Here is a 19,874-nt window from a genome sequence, read left to right as displayed (position 1 = left end):
ATTTCCCCCTAAAGTTCTGGTTCATTCCTACAAATGTGCTCAATTTTTCTCCCTCCCCCCAATTCTTCCTTAATCCAACCATTGTTGTTGTTGCTCAGTTGTGTCTAATTCTTTATGATCCCATGGACCATTCTATCCATGGGTTTTCTTGGCAAAGATACTGGAGTGATCTGTCATTTCTTTCTCCAGTGCGTCAAGACAAACAGAGGTTAAGTGATTTGCTCAGTTACTAAGTATCTGAGGCCAAATTTGAACTCAGGCCTTCCTGATCTAGGCTCAGTGCTCTATCCACTGATCCACCTAGCTGCTTCCCTCCCCTCCCCAACTAAACTCTTCTAGAAACTCTACATAGGGTTCCTTCAATTTTTAAGTTTTCTGTTATCTGGCTTTTAAGTTCATCATTCTTCTTGAAACTACCAAAGTTACAATGATTTATTAATTGCCACATTTAGTGGTCTTTTTTCAATCCTCAATATTCTTGGTTTTCTACTGGTCATGATTTTCTCTGTAATACTTTCTCTTCTTTAAGTTGTTATGATGCTTTTCTTTCCTGCTTTTCCTACATGTTCAACCATTCCTTCCAAGTTTTGTTGTTGTTGTTGTTGTTGCTGCATTTTCCTCCATGTAATGTTTACAAAACATGGAGTACACTATCTCGGTTACATGAATGAAATATTCTGCCTCATCTTCAATTGTGAGACATGGGAAACACTGGCATAGGACTACCCAGCATGGCATGCCTGCATCAAAGAAGACATTGTGCTCTATGAGTAAAGCAGAATTGCAATGGCTCAAAAGAAATGTGTACAAATTTAGAGACATCTCCACTCCAAATGTTCATATGGACTATTTGTGTTGAACCCATGATACAGCCTTCCTCTTTAAGAATTAAGGACAATAACCAACCAACCAACCCACCATGACATATGTATGTATGGATGTTAGATTGTGAGATAAAAGACAGTATTTTTGCTTTTCTTTGAATCTTCAGTGCTTAGCACAATATCTGTCACATAGTAAGTGCTTAACAAATGTTGATTGATTTCTACTAACTTCCTACTTATCTTGGCAAATTTAACCTTCCTGCTACTCCCATCCTCTTCGATCTGAAAGTGATTCTTCTTGACAGTGAAATTGAAGAGAAATAATGCTTTCTGTCATTTATGAATGTTATTCTATCCACTCCAAAAAACAGGCCTATCTTTTCCTTGTTCTTTTTTTTTTAATGCCCTTACTATGCCCTCTTTGTCATGCTTCAACTCATTTTGGGCTTTTGTTTTCAACTCATGCTTTGTCATGCCTCAACTCGTTCTGGTCTTTTGCTTTCCTAACACACCCTAACCTAAGATATCAATGCCATTCTTGAGGTTGTTCTAAGTTATGTGTCCTTGAATGAATCTTTTGCATATAGCATAGATTCCATGTGATCAGGAACACCCAAGTATGCTAGCTTCAAAATGGGCTGTTTGAATGATAAATGATAAAATGATAAAAAAACATCTGTGGAGTAATGAGGAAAGTAATGTAGGCAAAATCTGATATAAATGCATGATGTTTCTTTAAAATAGATCTGGCCAAACTTTCCCTCTAAAACAAACAAACAAACAAACAAACAAACAAAAACTTCATTGGCTCTCTAGTTCCAATTAAATTTCCTGCCATTAATTAAAAATCTCTACAATCTGGCTCCTCTCACCCTTACCTTTGCAATTCTATGGCAATTTCTATTCACTGACTACTCCAATCAAATGGGTTTATTCTCTGTTCTTCCAGTGATGTATTTACCCTCCATGCTTTTGGTCATGTTGTTCCCTATGCTTAGAATATCTCCTCCATTACCTATCCCCTTCACTTGTGGACATAAATTCATTGTGTAAGCTCATTTCAAAAGCCCTGCTCCCAAACAGCTAAGGATGACTTTCCCTCTCCACTCTCCCTTTGTGCCTTGCTCTGTACCACTGTAATCTGGTTCTTATTTGATGGTTTGTTTATCTGTGTTTGGGTCTTTCCTTTACTAGGCTATAAGCTGCATGAAGGCAAGGATGAGAAGTCTCATCTCAACTTTCACAGAATCTCATACTTGGAAGTAAACATGAATCTCCTTTAACAACATTTCAATAAAAACAGTCACCCGTCCTTTGCTTGAAAGCCTCTAGTGAAAGGGAGACTCAGGAAGCAACCCATTCCACTTTTAGATATCTCCCTCCAGCTGTGGTAGAGTATTCCCACATAATTTAATAACAATTACATGATAAATTCTTAATAAATGTTTATTGAATGAGTAATAAAGTAACTTCTTCCATGGATCTATGTAGTTTGCGGGACTGCTTCCAGGTAATGCCCTTCTGACCCAGAAGACTAAAATATTTTTTGTCTCTCATCTGTTGCTTTTGCTTTGAACTTTAACCACATGGCATAGACTACTTGCTACATGTTGCAATCCCTGCTTAGCTGGACTTTGATACTTCTGGCAAGGACTTGCAGGCTCATTACTAATAATTACTATCCTTCTTTAAAGTTCCTAAGAGATATAATTTGTTACAGTGGCAAAGGGATTAAAAGGGTCTAAAGATTGGTACGGTGTAATTGACTTGAATAGGTTAGAGTCAGGAGGTGGTTCAGGTCTAAGGATGACTTTCTAGTACTATTTATAAGTAAACTCTCTAACTTTCTTTTCAAAAAGCTATTGTAACAAAAGAGCTAGGTGGTACATTGGATAGAGTGTCAACCCCAGTGTCAGGAAGACCCATTACACTAAATTCAAATCTGGTGTCAGATACTATTTTTGTGATTATCAATAACTGTGTATTTCAGTTTCCTCATCTGTAAAAGAAAGCTGGAAAAGAAAATTGCAAATCACTGCAGCAACTTTGCCAAGAAAAACTGAAATGGTGTCATGAAGAATCAGACAGTTGACCCAATAACAACTAAATTGAAACAAAGTAGGTAGGAGTAAATAATCTTAAAGGTCTCTTCCAGATCTAAAATCATTATTTCTTCTATTTTCTTAATATACTATCAGGATGATGAACACCTTAAGGTGAGTATTTTATACTTCATCTGAATCTAATAATAATATTATAATTATAATAACTGACAGACTAAGTGTTGGGACTCTTAGAGATCCTCTAGTTTGGTAGTTCTCAAATTTTTGCTCTCAGTATCTCTTTATACTGTTGAAAACTGAGAATCTATCCAAAGGGTTTGTGGTTATGTGGGTTATAAAGATATTTATCATATTAGAAATAAAAACTGATTTTGTAGACCTTCTGAGTTTCAGAGACCCCCAGAATTGTCTTCGAGAGCTGATCTAGTTCAACTTCATTTTACAGATTAAGAAAATGAGGCCCAAAAAAGATTTATTTGTCCAGAGTCAATAGATAATTATTGGAGATATATTTGAAGTTCAAGTACTTTGATCTCATTATGAGTCACCAGGTTACAACTCTACCCACCCAGTTTGAAGAAGCAGTGTGCTGTCTGTTGCTCAGCAATGACAATTCAAAATTGTTTTAATTCATCTGCTGCCTACTTCTGCTTCTGTAACTACCATATTCTCACCAACTGCTACTTTCCCTATTCCTATATTATTTAGTTGGCCAAAACCCAACAACAAATTATACAAAATCCCCACCTCTTGTTCTTTTATCTCCATTCTTCTCAGCTCTACTCTATCCAAATTCCATTCCAACTTTGCTAAGTCATTCCAAAGTGTCCTCTGGAATTCCAATTTCATAATGAACAAACCTCCCTTCATTCTGCAACTATTCCTCTCATAATCTCTCAACTTTCTGATCTTACTAAGACCTTCCAGTTTTCCCAAGACAACACTGTACCTCCTTCAGCAATGGATGTAACTCATACTTCTTCTCCCCAATACACTAGTTCTACTGTAGGAGAGTTGAAATGTCCTTTGCTCCCAACTATCACTTCCAAACTTCTCCTGTCATTATTAAGCAACCTAACCTTTGGACTTATATTAAATTTTTGTACACTATTCAAATAACAGTAATTCTATACTGGCATACAAGTGATACTTTTTGCTTTCTTAGCACCTGTTTCACTTTCCTCCTAAACTTCTGCCCTATTAGAAGACTATAACATTCAAGGCAATGTTTCCTATAATTCCCTAAATTTCTATTTCTACAATCTTCTTAAATCCCATTACCTATTTCTACACTCTACTTCAGCCACTCAGTGTACATAAGCATTCTATTTTCCTGGTCAAAAATGGGAACGTTTCTCAATTATTTCATATTTCCCAATGGCTTACTCTTTCTTAAACTTTTTCTTTGCCACTGATGAGACATCCCTCCCTTTGTCCTTTAGTATTTGCTGATGATATTACATCTACTTTCCGATCCCAATCCTATAATAAACTCTCAAATCCCTCACACTGCTATCCTATTGGAGCTCATTTCTTATTAAACACCAACCCTTGACTATTCCCAACACCCACTCTCTTCTAGTCCTACACACATGCTGCCAAACAGAGCTGGAGGAAGACACATAACCATGCAGATTGGATAACCCTATACATTTGTTATACATTATCAAGTGGACTCTTACTATAGCATTTACTCTCCCCTGATTCCCTCACTCTCCCCCCGCCCCAGACTTTAATCCCAATCTTCTCTCCTCAAGCCATTTATACTTCTTCCTTAGTAGGAACTTTACTTAGAAAATAAGAGGTAATTCAACTGTGACCTGCCAGGGCTTCTCTCTCTTTTTTTTTTAATCTCAAAACTCATCTACCATCTCTAATCCTTTCCACTAGTTTCTGATGGAATAGCCTCTTTTTACAAAAGCCAATCATCCTACATGTACCCTTGATCCTTTTGTCGTCATTAGATTGCATACTCAATCTTTTCATGAATACTAAAATTTGGGGTTTTTTTCCTACTGTGTATAAACATGGCCAAATTTACTATGTCCTAAAAAACAAAAAACCCAAATCCCTTTTCATTGGTCTCTACTATCATTTTAAGTTTAAGAAATCTACCCTTGTTTTCATTTCCTATCCTCTCATTCCTAAATTCTTTGCAAAGTGACTTTCTACCTCATCACTCAATTGACATTGTTCTTTCCAGTTACCAATTATCTCATTTAATTGTTAAATCTCTTAGCTCTTCTCAGTCTTCTCTTGTTCTTTTCTTGCCTTTGCTCTTTCCTGATTCTTCTCCTTTAGATCACTCCTTAAGTCTCCTTTCTTAGGTCACTATATAGTATCATATCCCCTAATTGTGGATGATTCTGAAGTCTGTCCTAGGTCCTCTTCTATGTACTCTTTTTTTTTTTTTTTAAAGAATGTATTTTTTTTCCTTAATTACATGTAAAACAATTTTTCATTTTTCCATAATTTTTGAATCAAGTTCTTTCCTTCCCCTCTCCTCCTTGAGAAGGCAAGTAAGCACTTGATATATATGGGTACAGTTTTATAATATGTAATTCATATTAGACATGTTGCAAAAAGAAAAGAAAAAAGTTTTAAAAACATTCTTCAATCTATATTCTGACTCCATCCAGTTCTTTCTATGGAGGTAGATAGCATTTTTCATCACACATCTTCGGAATTATTTTGGATCATTATATTACTGAGAATAGCGAAGTCATTCACAGTTGATCTTTGTACAATGTTGCTATTATCGTGTACAATGATCTGGTTCTGCTTAGTTCACCTTGCATCAGTTTATGTAAGTTTTTACTGTTTTTTCTGAAACCATTCTGCTTGTCATTTCTTATACCTCAATTACAATCCATCACATAACTTTATGGTCTTTCTTAAGAGACATTTTAAACTCCCATGGCTTTAATTACCATCTTATAAAACAATTTTCACCAAAGAAGATTCATTGACCTATATATCCAGCCCCAGAATCCCCCTGTGCTTCAGTCCTGAATCACCAAATGCAGACTAGTTTCCTAAGAAATTTGGAAGTACAATTCATGTTTTGAGAAAGACAGGAATTGGTGATTTTTAAGTTCCCATTTTAGCTCTAAATTACTTGACTCTATAGGAACTTAGGAGGTCCCAAAAAGTAAAATGAACTGCCTCAGACAGTGATATAGGCATCAACAGAGATCCTCAGAAGCTGTACAATTGCTTTCTAGGGACATCATAGAAAAAATTCTTGTACAGGTATGAGTTATATGGGTTCCCACAATTCCTTCCAACTCAGATTATATAATTACAAAAATATTACACACAGCCTTTGCATTAATGTTTATTGTAGAAATAGAAAGGTTTGTTTTTTTTAAAATACATGACTTTTGGTGTTCATATAAAGTCTACATTTTCTTTATTTTATTATGTCTCAGAGAACTCACTATGTTATCTATACATTTTATTCAGTACAGAAATGGTATCCTTTCCAAAAAACTTTCTAATATAAGTTTGAGAAACCGTGCATATTGTATACATTATTTTATAATCCAAGAGAAGTCTTTGCATTTTCAAAATAATAAAGTAAAAAACAAGTTGAACCAAAGTTAAAGGACTCTAGATATCCTAAAATTTTCATGTTCCATTTTTGAATTCATATCTATTTCAAGTTCAAACATACTATAAAGAAATACTTGTTTACTATAATAGACTGCTTGCTGCCTACTGAGAGTCAGATTGTCAGAAACATTGTACTGAACTGTATATATTTTTAAATGTTGCCTTAATCCACCCACTTTCCAAGATAAACTTATCAACATTAAGCATTGTGTAAAACCACATGCAAAAATTTCCAAAAAGTTTAAATAGAACCAAACTGGTAGTTTTCAGACTGGACATTTCAATCTTAAATATATATATATATATATATAGACATACATATGTCTATATATATATATATATATATATATAAATATGTAGGTATAGGATACTGCATATTAAATCGAACATTTCAAGTAACTTAAATACTTTTAGCAAACATCCAGCAAAAGATTCTTTTATGAAAAGAAATTGTTCTTAGAACAAAAAGCTAATGAGTGACTATTTAGACACCAATTTCTTGACACAGTACTGAGTCTGTGAAAATTTGAATTCTAAATAAAGTCTGTTGCACTGTTAACAATAGCAAATTGATTTTATCCTACTGTATTCTACATATATGAAAGTGCTTAGCATAACAAAATAAAAACATATTAAAGATTATTTGGTTCTAGCAATATTAATTGTTCTAAACTTTGTAAAGTAATTTATCGTTTGCATTTTAAAATGTATGCAAATTTCCTACCTCTTGAAACAATTTTTTTTTTTTTTTGGTTTTTTTGTTTTTTAAAGAAAATAGCCCAAACCATTATCTAAATTATTATTCATCCCAGTTGGCTCATTACAAATAGGCTAAAAAATGAATGCTTAAACACATACTAAGCTATGATAAAATGTAATTATGAAAGCAAGTTCCATTATTTTATCCATTGTCTGCTATATTGGATCCTAAAACAGGCTGCCGACAAATAGGACAAGTACAGTTCTCAGATAGCCAGCGATCAATACAATGAATATGAAACTCATGCATGCAAGGTAACTGCCTGAGCTTGTTTCCTGTTACATATTCATTGATACAAACACTACAGGTTTTACTTAGTTCACTTTCAATATCTCCAAAGTTCCGTGTAGAAAGATTGTCAATCTGCTCTTTGGTTAAGCCCCTAAAGTGCTCATCATCATCATCCTCATTTAATAAAAAGAAATGGGCAAGACGAAGAATAGGTAGCGTCCCACTTTCAACTAAATTGTTTGCATCTTGAGATTGCCTGTTTTCATTGTTGCGGTTATTAGATTGGGTCCTCTCATTTTCACTACTCATTTCAATGCTGCCTTCTTGGGCCTGCCTGTCTTGAAAAGATACTTCATTTTGTTGATTGCCATCAACTGCATTTGAGTTACTCACCTCTGAATGCATCTCTCTTAAATGTTGCCCACTCCTCTGAAATTCAGACTCAGATTCAGTTTCCATTAGAGAACTCAGTTCCCCAAATCCAGTCATGATCTGCCTTAAAATTGACCGTAAAGCAACTGATGATGGCTCACCAAGTCCATTCTCTGAAATTCTACGGAGTGGAATCCTTATGGTACTGACATAAGTTCGAATGCCAGCACGTTCTGAACGAGAAATGGTTCGACGAAAGCCTCCACTATTACTCTCAAAGGTTACTGTGTTTTCTGCCAATCCTACTCTAGAGCGAGTTCTATTTGCAATACTATCCCGATCTCTATTTTCTCCAGGACGAATCCTTCGAACCTGAAGGTCTAGTGTGATAGTCGGATGTCGCCTCACAGCAGCTGTAGGCCTAATGGATTCTTCCCCTTCTACTGTAATTCTTGACAGTAGTCCTGAATTGGACAGTGGGGTATGAGTAGTGCCTCTATGTTCTCCAGCTGGCTCTAAATAGACACGAGCCACATGTCTCCTCCTAACTGACCTTCTAAAGGTTTGTTGTAAAGGTCTATTTTCCCTATGTGAATTATGTTCTTCAGAATCCATTGCATCACCTTGTCTTTGAACTGGTGACCGGCTTCGACTATTTACAGCAGACTCTAAATTTACTGGTTCTTGTCTTTGGCTTGCACTCCTTGTGGGAACAGGAGTTCTACCTCTGTTTCCCTGGAGCTGTGAAGATGCACCTAGCCCTTCTCTCAAGTTGTATTCATTAGTACCCTGGGGGTTTGCATGACTACTCAGAAGATTATTATTAACAGAATTTGTTCTAGAAACGCTTACTGACCCCCTATTTCTGCTCCTTACCCTTCCCAACATAGAAAAAGACATTTCAACTGAATTCCGCCTCCTTGAACTTCTTGCCATTCTAGTCCTTGGGACCCTGAGATTGTCACCATTCAGAGTCACTGAGGTCTGGCTCCTTGTTCTCCTGGCCACAGGACTAACTGCTCTTTGGTGTCCATTTTCAGGATGATTTCTGGTGGCATGAGAATGAGAAACACTTGCATATTCATCACTAGGAGCTTCAAATCCATTGTTTTCGTGATTTATATTAATTTCCAGACTAAACCGAAATTCTCCACTATTCGGATTCGTTCGACTCACAGCTCTCCAAGTTTGGTTCCCACTCTGCCCACTTCGAGTTGCATTGCCTGTCCGACGGAAAGTGTTCAGCCATTCTAACAGGGAGTCTCCATTTGAATTGTCTCTAGGGATCTCTGCATCTAGGAAAAATGGGGAAAATGAATTTATACATACATACTATTTTCATAAGAAGCTTATAAGTCTGACCACATTTTAAAGTTTCAGGACTACCATAATATCACAAAACTTAAAATCATTTATATGAGCACAGCAAATGAATCCTCATTTGAACAACAAACATCAAAACAAGTATGAAATACTAACAAAAGGCACCATAATGCATTGGAAAAAACTCTGGACTTGCCTTAGGAGGATTTGGATTCAAGTCTTGTCACAAGTTACTATTTTGTGTAACCCTTTAGGCAAGTCATTTCATCTCTAAATCTCATGTTACCTCATTTGTTCAATGAGGAGAATGGAAGGTGATCTCTGAGATCCCTCTTGGTACTCATGATCCATTAAAATCTTATGAATTAATGTTCTGTAACCATAAAGCACTTTGTCAGTAGGAACTCTTATATTTTAAAAAGAAGGCTTTTAAAATTGTCTTACCTCATTGTAGGGAGAAGCAAAAGACAACAGAAAATTCACATTATTATGTATGTAAAATTATTTTGGTCAAAGCTAAAAATCAGAACCATCAATCTCTGGAGCCAAATAAAGATCCACTCTAAATCTGGAACTTCAAGAATTATACCTTATCATTCAGAAACTTGCTCAAGTTTAGAGTTCAAGAAAGGATTTCTGAAGACAATTGCCAGTAAGAACTGATCATCTGACATTATTTCATTGAATAAGTGAAGGCTATGAGAGCTGTCTACTGCCTGTCTGTACACATTTATTAGTGTTTTCTACTATTATTAGATTAGCAAATTCTAACAGAAAAATTCACATGAAGTGGGTTTTTCAGAAAACCACAGCATTAACAAATTAAGTTACAAAATATTCTATCCTCAAAATTCTTCCATTCACTAATTAACTATTAAAAATAGGTGAGAGAACAACAGTTTCACAATATAACTATATTCTGTCTTGTTAAAGAAATCATTTTACAAAGTAAAACTGATAATTAGATAATAAGGGAAAATTTTAAATGGATAGGAATACAGATATTCATTGTAACTACGCAGTATTAGTATATTTACTCATAATTAAAGAATGGATGATAAGGTGATGAAAATACCTTATAACTACCTAATATTAATATATTTACTCTTAATTAAAGAATGGATGACAAAGCAATGAAAATACCTTAAAATCAGTAACAAAGCTTTTCATATTTAAAATGAAAGTTTTTGAACTAGATTACCTTCAAGGAAGGTCTCCATTAGTTCAAAATATATTGTTTTATAATAAATTTTTCTTCCATTAAAATATAATCAAATCACTGTCTTCATGGCCTTTCAAAAACTTTCTATTTGTAAAAAATATAATTAAACAACATATATGTGAGTATAAAGAAGCAAATGGGTTATTTATTTTTTTTGGCCAATAAGCTTTGGAAAGTTCATCAATAAAAAGACATTTAAAACAGATACTGATGATTTAAAATCACTTCCTTACTTTAAAACATAAAACACATAATATGATTGTAGGCACAGAATGACTAACCAGATAGCCTTTATTATGTTTTCCAAAGATGTAAGATGGTATCAAGAACAGTAAAAACTAAATAAATAAATAATAACTTTTCTAAATATAGTTAACATCTATTCCTCTTTCACATCTGTAATGTTCTCTTTCTCTAAATTGTAATCATTTTCTTGGAGTAGGATTTTTTGGAGAGCTTCTGGAGGTAGCCTTGGCTTTAGTTTCAGTTCAATAATCACAAAATGCAGCTAGGAGTTAAAGTCCTTTACTGTCTCTTTCCAAATCTTATCTCCAGATCCTTTATTTTCTCCTTCAAGTATTGTCTCCTTCACTTGGGGCTTGGCTAGCTTTCTGGAGGCCTTCTTCTCTCTTTGGATCCTGAGAGCTCTTGTCTGAATGCCTCTAGCCTCTCATCTTCCCAATGTCTCCAGCCAGTACCACGGTGGAATTTTCAAATGACTCTTCACTCTGAATCTCCTAGTGTGTGGGAATCAGACTCCGCCTCTGAGAGTGGGCTTGTGGGTACTCCTTGGGCTTGTGGGAGCCCCTTTAAAGTATGTTCTCTTAAAGGTGTGAATCTCATGGAATTCTAGTAAATATATTACTGAACTAGAGAACTGTTAAGTACCATACTAAATTAGATAATTATATACATTCCAGTGACTTAACACCTTGTAAGAATCCTAACACACATCCAATTTTTTCAGTTCATGACAATTCTAGGATATTTTTACTATTTCATTATTAAAACAAGAAGTCTAACAATATAGCTTATTAAATGGCAGAAATGAAAAATGTATCCATGTGTATATTCATGCAAGGAAATGTCATCAGGCATCTAGACATTTAATAATTCCATTCTATACTGGTAAACAATTAGAAGTTAAGGTTAGTTATATCTTTTTGGTAGGCAAGTTGCACACTCGTAGGGAAAAGCCAAATTTAATAAAGAATCTAATTTTGTATCAAATCAAAAATTAAATATGTAAGACTAGACTATCCAACCAATATATTTCACAGTTGTATATGCTCAGATAAAGTGTGTTTCTTGTGGAAGTAAAGAAAAAAATGCTCAAAATACCTCCCAAAGTTCCTCCCTCAGTTTGTCTATTCTCCAGGTCAGGCTGAGATGCCAGATGCTCCTTGGCTCCATCTAATCGTTGCTGTAGCTCTTCTGATGTTATTTCTCCTAAAAGCAATTAGAAAATGTAAACTTTAAGGTAAATTTTTAGTTGCTCAGTTTTATAAGGGGAAAATATGAGATGCAGAACAAATCTTTAGCATACTACAACAGAATGAATTTAAATATTCATTGTTTTGGAGATGCTAAAGGAAAGTGAAAGAAGTGTAAATGTTGGGCCCAAAGAATATATAAGTAGGAATTTTTAGCTTCTAGTTAACACATTCTATTTATTCATCAGAAAATCCAAATAGTTGTTTCTTTTTTTAAAAAAATGTTTTTATTCAAATTAAATTTATCTCAATCTCCTGGCAAGCTGTATTAGGCTAATAATCTTTGGACTACAATACTGCACATTTCATCAACTTGATGTAGAAATCAACTATTATTTATTCCCCAAATCTTCTTGAACTTCATTTATAATTCTTATATATAACCCAATGATTGATTTAGATCTGCAAAGTACAATGGCTTTTTATGAGAGGTAGCAAGTCACATGATTGTATAAGTAGTTATACCTAAAGATATGTAAACTCTTATTCTAAATAATATCTGTAATTATATTCATGAAGATTTTGCTTAAGATAAATGTGTATATGTGTATGTGTGTATGTGTTTATGTGTGTGTGTGTGTACACATACATATAATTGTGTGTCTCTACCTCTCTCTAGAACATCTTTGGGGACAGATGTCCTTATGTATCATCATCTTGTTTTGTTAGTTAGGTTGCTTGTGAAGCAGAATTATTTCTTGCTTTCTATTCTACACCAACGTAAAGGAGTATTCCGGGTTTTTTTTTTTTTCCTTGTCACTTTAAAGCAGAAACTAGTACTATGATTCTCTGAAAAGAACTCCTCACTTGCTACACTTCTAAATTGCCTCCTTAAATGCCAAAGTATTTCTCTCCTGCTATACATCTCTTACCAGGGGTGCCTAGGAGATTGTGGTCTCTCATTAACCTATAATCTTCATCATTGAGTTCATTAATGAACTGGTAATAGGCCTCTTCCCTGCTGAGGCGCTCTTGCTGCCATCTTCGCTCATCTTCACTGTGACGGTGGTCTTGAGAAGAGGCCTGTTCACTACCTCCACCTGAACTAGACCTAGACTGATCCATGCTGTGATATCCTGGCTTCCTGTTCAACCGATACACAAAAAAAAGTCAATGTGTTAATCATAAGTTATAGGTTGCTTCATTTTTCATTTAAGTTGGACTAGAAAACCTTGTTTTCCTTTTCCTTTGTACCCAACCAGACTTCCAGCCTCTCCCCCCTTATAACAGAAGACCCAGCTATTTACTTCCCTGGAAAGATTAAAGTCAAAAGACTAGAGATTCTTCAACCCTTCCCGCAATTTCATTCCTTTATCTTGGCATCAGTACCCTTTCCTCCTTCTCTTTAGCAACAGAAGACAAGGTATCCTTATTCTTCCTTCCTAAAATTAACCAATCAACTCCTTTGATCCTATTCCCTCCCCATATCTCTAGGTTCTTATTCCTGTATCCATTTCCTCCTCTCTTTCTTCATGAACCTTTAATCTTTCTTTCATAATTGGCTTCTTCTCATTTCCTAAAAAACAAACAACAAAACAAAAACAAAAACATGCTCGGATCTTCCCAATTCTTAAAAAATATGTAAAGCCTTATACCCCTTGAAACCATTACTTATCATCTCATCTTTCATATCCTTTACTGTTAAAAACTCTTGGAAAATTTGTTAATATCTAATCTAAGCTTATACTTTTTCCTAAATCTGAAGTCCTTCTGACTTTACTCTATTTTACCTAAAATCAAAACAATGACATGGGGTACATTATAACATACATATATACACACATCCCATCTCACTGTTTTGACAATATATTTTATTTTTCTTTCTCATTACCAATCCTGTAAATTTTATCTCTAGAGTATCCCCCTTATTCATTCCTTCTTCTATATTATTCAAGGACCCCAATACAGGCCCTTATTAGTAATTACCTACTTGCCTAGGTTATTAGCTTTTCAACCTGTTTCTATCTTTATTTTCTTTCTGTTGAGTTCATTCTTTATAATGATGACAAAATAATTTTTCCTTACACATGAATTTGGGCATAACCCTCCTTGGCTCAAAAAGTACATGGTAGACAACAGCAAGCCAAGGTTTATACTCTTCTGCCTGACACATGAGGTGTTAAATATTACACCACAAAACCTTCCCAACCTTATTTCATATTACTTCTCTTCATTTACTCTATATTCTTACCAAACAAAAATATTTTCTGCTTCCAAACTCAGGGAATAAACCCTGGGCCTTCAAGCTTCCATAATACCTTTGCTCAGACTGCTCCCTATACTTGCAGTGTCTTCTCCCTCATTCTCTAGACTTTTTGAGTACCTACTCACTCTTTCAAGCCACCTCAGACACCATCTTTTCTACAAAGTCTTCCCTGATTCACACCCATAGTTTTCACCTATGAATTCATACAGTGCTTTGTTTTGCAACTCTCCAAAATGGTTAGAGAAATAAAAAGAATGGAGCAAATTAAGTATGATGTACCAGTATTACATAAATGGCAATATTATGCATTATTTCCCATTAGACTATAAGCTCTCTGAATGCAGGGACTTATCTCATGTAAATTTCATACTTTACCAAGCAGAGTCTTTGCCACAATAGATTAATTAATACATTTGCTGAATGATGTATAAATTTTAAAAGATTTAAGGAAGCAAAAACTAGGTCTTTTGATGTGTTTTTCCTGACTTTACATATCAAAAACTATTGCAAGAAAGTTTAAACAAACCTAAATTTGAGTCTTAGATCTAATATTTACTAGTAGTAAATCACAATCTCAGCTTTAGTTTCCTCATCTGTAAGTAGAGTTAATAATACCTTTATTATTTACATCAAAGGGTTATCAGGAAAGTACTTTATAAACTTCAAAGTATTATAAGAGCTGAGTTACTACGAAAAAGCAATTTAAATGAAAATATATTCTAAGACGTTAAAAAAATTAATATACCAAATTAGGAATAGCTAAAAGGCAGTTAAGTCTTCAGTGTCAGTCTAGATTTATTTACACTGTATATTTCTCATACCAAAGTTACATCAAAGTGACAAACTGAGAGTTATCTAGGTAACTATCAAAACATCCAATTTGTGACTCAATTTTCAATATAATTCAACTTAAAGTGAATTTTAATTTACTTTAATTACCCAGGTAATTTCCATGTTATACAAAGAAACACCTGAATATTATAAAAATAAAACAGTATATTTAAGTAGATTTCACAAAGTCCAAAAGTATATAAAATATTTCCTGTACCAAACTTTGCTATAATTCCATCAACTATATCCTACCCACTCTGCTAGAGAGGTTATTTCACCAAAATAAAAAAGAAATATCTGTTACTTTTCCAAGGACAATATAAGAAATCTCATAGGAAACTGCTACTTCCACACAGATGGCTGGAGTCTAGGGTATCAGAGTCTCTGATGGCTCTTCATTCTAAACCTCAACCCTTCCCTACCCAGTGGACATTGTCTTATTGTCTGACTAGTGGCCAGCCTTGCTGAATGAAACTGCCAATGAGGGAATATTTTGATTAGGCAACAACAAAAATTTCTGGCTTACTGCCACATTTATTTCTCCCCTAAAGCCAATTGCTTAAATCATGATTCAAGTCAATGGGAATTTTTAAAATTTTGCTTTGCACATTTAAAAAAAAAAACTTGTTTTAAGGAAAATGTTTCATTAAATGAAACTACCTGTATTCCTGATGCATTTAATGCTACATTCATTAAACGCAATAAACAATGTGCTAGTGATACAAAGATAAAATGAAACAGCTCCAGGCTCAAGGAGCTTGTAATCATATGTAGGTGATAAGGTATATACAAATATAACTATTATACAATGTGATAAGAGAGATAACAAAACACTATGAGAAATTTAGAATAGATCACTTCCAGCTTAGGAGCTGGGAGATAAGAGTATCAAAAGAAGGTTCTACTGATTATCATCAAAGTTGGATCTTGAAGGAAGTAAAGAATTTCAACAGGAAAAAAAATTAGGAAGAAGATGAAAACTTAAATGGATTCATTCCAAGCAAAGGGGCAGGGCAAAGGCAAAAGACAAAAAAAAGAAAAAAAAAAAAAGTCAAGAATGACTAATATAACAGTGCAGTTTGGTTAAACATAAAGAGTACAGGAAGGTGCGACAAGCGTAGAAAAATAAGAAAAATAAGTTAGTTCCCAAATAGTGGAAGGCCTCGAATGCCAGGATATGAAATCCATACTTTATTTAGTAGGCAATAGGGAGCCATTAAGAATGTTGGGGCAGAAGAATTCATTAGAAAAACTATAAACAGCAGTGTAAAGGCTGGACTAAAAAAAGAGAAAGAGAAGAGGACTGAATTTATTTTTAATGGTTCCAGGATAATCTGACAATATTAATCTATTTCCTTTACTTCTGGGGAGTAACTGAAGGCAGAGATGATTCAAATGTAGTATAATACAAAATTTCTTGTAATTTAATCCATATCTCCTATAAAAATATATTAATTTTTTAAAAATGAAATATTCCCTTACATCCACAAATAAGAGTTGTCAATGTGGCTTGAATTTTAAGAGTGTTATATATAGCCAGATACTGTTAGATATTATTACTAGTTCCCAACATGGTAATGAAGTTCCACAAAAACAAAAAACGCATTCTTAGCTGTACTTCTCTATTCCTTTGTCAACAAGTTCCTTCCACTGTTCACAAAGAGCACTCAGTTCTAGATATCTGATCAGTGTAGCAAATCTTAACAGTTGCACCCAGAGAAACTATTTTAAATGCAAGAGCTGGAAATTTTGTAAAGGCACAGGTACATGTAACATATCTCTTAGACTACATATATAAAACTCTAGTTTCCAGCTTAAACTTGAGAGTTCCCAACCACTGAATGTTTGGTTCAGCTGTAAGGAACCTTACTTCTCACCTACTCATTTTAGAGAAAAGAAAACTGAGGGCAGACATCAAGTAGTTTGGCCCTGGCCACAATGTCTGGCAAAATTCAAATTAGAACTCAGGTCTTCTGATTTCTAGTCCAATGTTGTTTCCTCACCACATGATAGAGTAGGAGTGTGTTAAGTAAAGGTAAGGAAGATCCATATACCTAAGGCAGTGCCTGAAAGAACAGATAGGGAATGTCCAAATGATATTTATATGTTTGAGTACTTTAAATTCTCATTCTGATTAACTTTAAAAGCATAAAAATGAACTCAGATATAAAAATGCATCAAATGAGTTAACATGGAAATAAGCAGATGTATAAGCTACCTTTCCATTTTTTAACTTTTCAAATCAGGACATGAACTACCATTAGTCAAGGAACATAAGAGTTTTGAATATTATTTTCTTCTAAATAACTGGGAAAAAATAATTTCTAAGTTCATGTTGTTCTACCATTATTGGTGATAATACTCCAAAGATTTTTTTCATGAATGATTTATCATTTAATCAATAAATCTAAACATAGTTTAATTTCCTTGCAATTTTTTTTTAAAAAGGCATAAACTTATATTATCTGTGAAATATTCTCCTCTCCTCTCCATAGGCTTCAAAAGCTAGGAGAAAGGGATAAAATATTCAAATGAGGTGGGCTCTTTGAAGCCCGGAGACGTCCAGGTATTCTAACACAGCTGCCCCTAATAGACTACAAATTCTCCACGTGGGATTTTGACAGACAGGCCTAGAAAATGAAATTCCCCCCAAAATTAAACTGTGGAAAGAAATATAGGCTTTTTTTCCCACACAGGATAGGACTTGCCTCTAAATCTTCTTCCTTATCCACTAACCCCACTCAATTACTGTGGCCGTAGTTCAACTTTCGTCCCACGGGCTCCAGATTCTCTTTTAAACTCCCTGCCAAGCCCACGTAGGTCTGCTGGTCCCCTTCCGGGCAGGGGCACTCGCCTAAAGTCAGGGGTGGGTCAGTCGGCCCCAGGGCCCCAACCCTTCCCCAAATCCAACCCGCAGCCGAGCGTCCCTCAGCAACCCGAACTCCCAGCGAGGCAAGGTTGATAGACAGCACTCTCTAGCCAATCCCAGACGAGAGGCGCTCATTAGCGAGGACCTCGACCAATCAGAGGAGATGTGGGTGGAGCCGGCGAGGGCGAGGATGGCCTGCTTTCCTCCTCCTCCTCCTCCTTCTCCTTCTCCTCCTCCCAGGGCAGCGGCGGCCGCTGGGTCCCACCGCAGCCGTTGCCACCGTGCCCCCGGCTCACCTCACCCTTCGTTCTGGGGTCTTAGTCCGGCCGCAGCGGAAACGGCGGCTCTCCTCGCGGGGCCCTGGAGGAAGTGGCGGGGGCGGCGGCCGCTTCCCCCTGAAGCGGTTCCTGGTGCCGAACGGCCGGGCCCGATGGGCCTGCTGCGTCGGGGAGCCGTTGATCTGGAGACGGGCCAGACCGCGGCTAGGAGAACGACCGGCCGGAGGGGAAAGGAGACGCGGGGCGGAGAGAGGGTGGGGGACGGCTGCTGCGACTTCTTACCACCCCCGATCCCTCCCCCGGAGCCCGTCCACCCGTCACCTGCCAGGCCGAGCCGCCGCTCGAACGCGGGGATCGGCTCTCCGGCGGGCTGAAAGCATCGCGGGTGCAGCCGGAATCGCCGTCCGGCGGGGAGCCTGGATTCCTGAGTCCTGCGTTCCGCCCACTCGACCACTCCTAGGCTCCACACCCCCTCCCTCCCTCCCAGCTGGTTATCACATGGCCGCCTCTGGGCGTGACACTGCGCTCCTCCCCCCGCCTTCTCCGCCGCCCTCGCCGCTGCGTGGGGCAGTCCGCGGGAGCTCTGGAGGGAGCGCTGGGGCCGCGCTTCCTCCCTAATTATGTAAAATCCCGTGTGGGTGGGGCTGAGGGCGGGGACCGTTCCGGTGTCCCCTCCCGCTAATGGGAGCCACCTAAAGGAACATTTCCTCCAATGGAACACTGAATCAGTCCAACTTCGCCAACTTTGACTAAACTCTTCCTTTGCATTAAGGCGCTGTCAGATTGTAGGGTTACAAAGGCAGAAATGAAACAAACCTTCTAAAGAATTGCTATCAGAATAAGAAAATAGATAGTGACCGTGCTAGCACCCGGGATAAATCGGCGTGGTTAAAATGAATGTTTAAGTATTAGTAATCAATATTATTATATAATTAGTATTTAAAATAGTACAATAAAAATAGATAAATGTGTATGTACACACATATATATGTAGCTATAGATAGAAATGGTTTTAGTGATGATGAAGCACCATGAGACTCATAAAAAGAGCATGCCGTATAAGCAAGGTTGAGGGACAGCCAGGAAGAGAGAAGAGGTCCTGATTGTAGATAGCTAGGTGCGCACCTCAGTGAATAGAAGGCTGGACCTAAAGGCAGGAAGAACTGGTTCTGATGAGGGGTGGGAATAAGGGGGAGAAATCCCCTCTGCTACGAAAAAATTCGCAAATCCGGAATCTGTGTGGCAAAAAGGGAATTGTTCGCTAAGAAGGAAGTTTTCCTAGCAGGCAAATTAGCAGGAGATTAGGAATTTGGCAGAGATGGATTGACAAATCAGGATTGGCAGATGTCTGGGCTAATCAATAGAGGACCCTCAGAGATCTCCAATTGAATAAAATCACTTGGAATTTGGAGGCTTTTCCACGGATTCTGAGAACTCCCGGAAGGGGGTACAGTTTCCGGCCCCCCAGATCTCAGTTTATGTCATCCTCCTTTGGGTCTCTTCCAGAGGATAGTTTGGGCAGTTTCAGGGTTCACCCCCATTAGTCCGGATTCCATCTAAGACACTTAGCTAGCTGTGTGACCCAGGATTTTGTTTGGTTTCTTGGTTCAATGTCCTCTCTGTAAAATGGAGATAATAGTATCTACCTCAGAGGGTTGTTTTAAGGAACCTTGTAGGGATTAAATAAGGTAATATTTATACTAGCTTAGTATCTGCTACATAAGCACCATATAATATTTCCCTTTCCTTCTCTGGTAAGCTGCCTATTAAAGGACTGTTTTGCAGAA

At 36.6% G+C, this 19,874-nt stretch overlaps 1 protein-coding gene across 5 annotated transcripts; it reads right to left on the bottom strand.

Annotated features, from left to right (window-relative positions):
* Nucleotides 1–6,208: 6,208 nt before the first annotated feature.
* On the bottom strand, nt 6,209–18,569 carry RNF6 (ring finger protein 6). Of its 5 annotated transcripts, none has more exons than XM_074303617.1 (4): nt 18,106–18,569; nt 12,776–12,987; nt 11,752–11,859; nt 6,209–9,160 (listed from the first exon to the last, which is right to left on the bottom strand). In XM_074303617.1, the coding sequence occupies exons 2-4, from the start codon at nt 12,966–12,968 to the stop codon at nt 7,404–7,406; spliced, it is 2,058 nt and encodes a 685-aa protein (XP_074159718.1). In that variant the 5' UTR covers nt 12,969–12,987; nt 18,106–18,569; the 3' UTR covers nt 6,209–7,403. The 5 variants fall into 5 exon arrangements, with proteins under 5 accessions (XP_074159718.1, XP_074159717.1, XP_074159719.1 ...); XM_074303616.1 differs by having other exon boundaries at nt 18,409–18,534; XM_074303618.1 differs by having other exon boundaries at nt 18,111–18,533.
* Between the last annotated feature and the right edge of the window lie 1,305 nt (nt 18,570–19,874).

This window comes from Sminthopsis crassicaudata, chromosome 3 (assembly GCF_048593235.1).
Source record: "Sminthopsis crassicaudata isolate SCR6 chromosome 3, ASM4859323v1, whole genome shotgun sequence".
Lineage (NCBI taxonomy): Eukaryota > Metazoa > Chordata > Mammalia > Dasyuromorphia > Dasyuridae > Sminthopsis > Sminthopsis crassicaudata.
Note: the sequence above shows the minus strand (reverse complement) of the source record. Positions and strands in the feature narration are given on the sequence as shown.

Bases quoted from the DNA above. Each gene is read 5' to 3' on its own strand.
- RNF6 (XM_074303616.1), bottom strand. From the start codon at position 18,467: ATGCTTTCAGCCCGCCGGAGAGCCGATCCCCGCGTTCGAGCGGCGGCT. The intron at 12,988-18,408 runs GTGACGGGTGGA...TCGGTTGAACAG, and splicing joins GCGGCGGCTCGGCCTGGCAG to GAAGCCAGGATATCACAGCA. The intron at 9,161-11,751 runs GTATTTTGAGCA...CATTTTTCCTAG, and splicing joins TGAGGGAGGAACTTTGGGAG to ATGCAGAGATCCCTAGAGAC.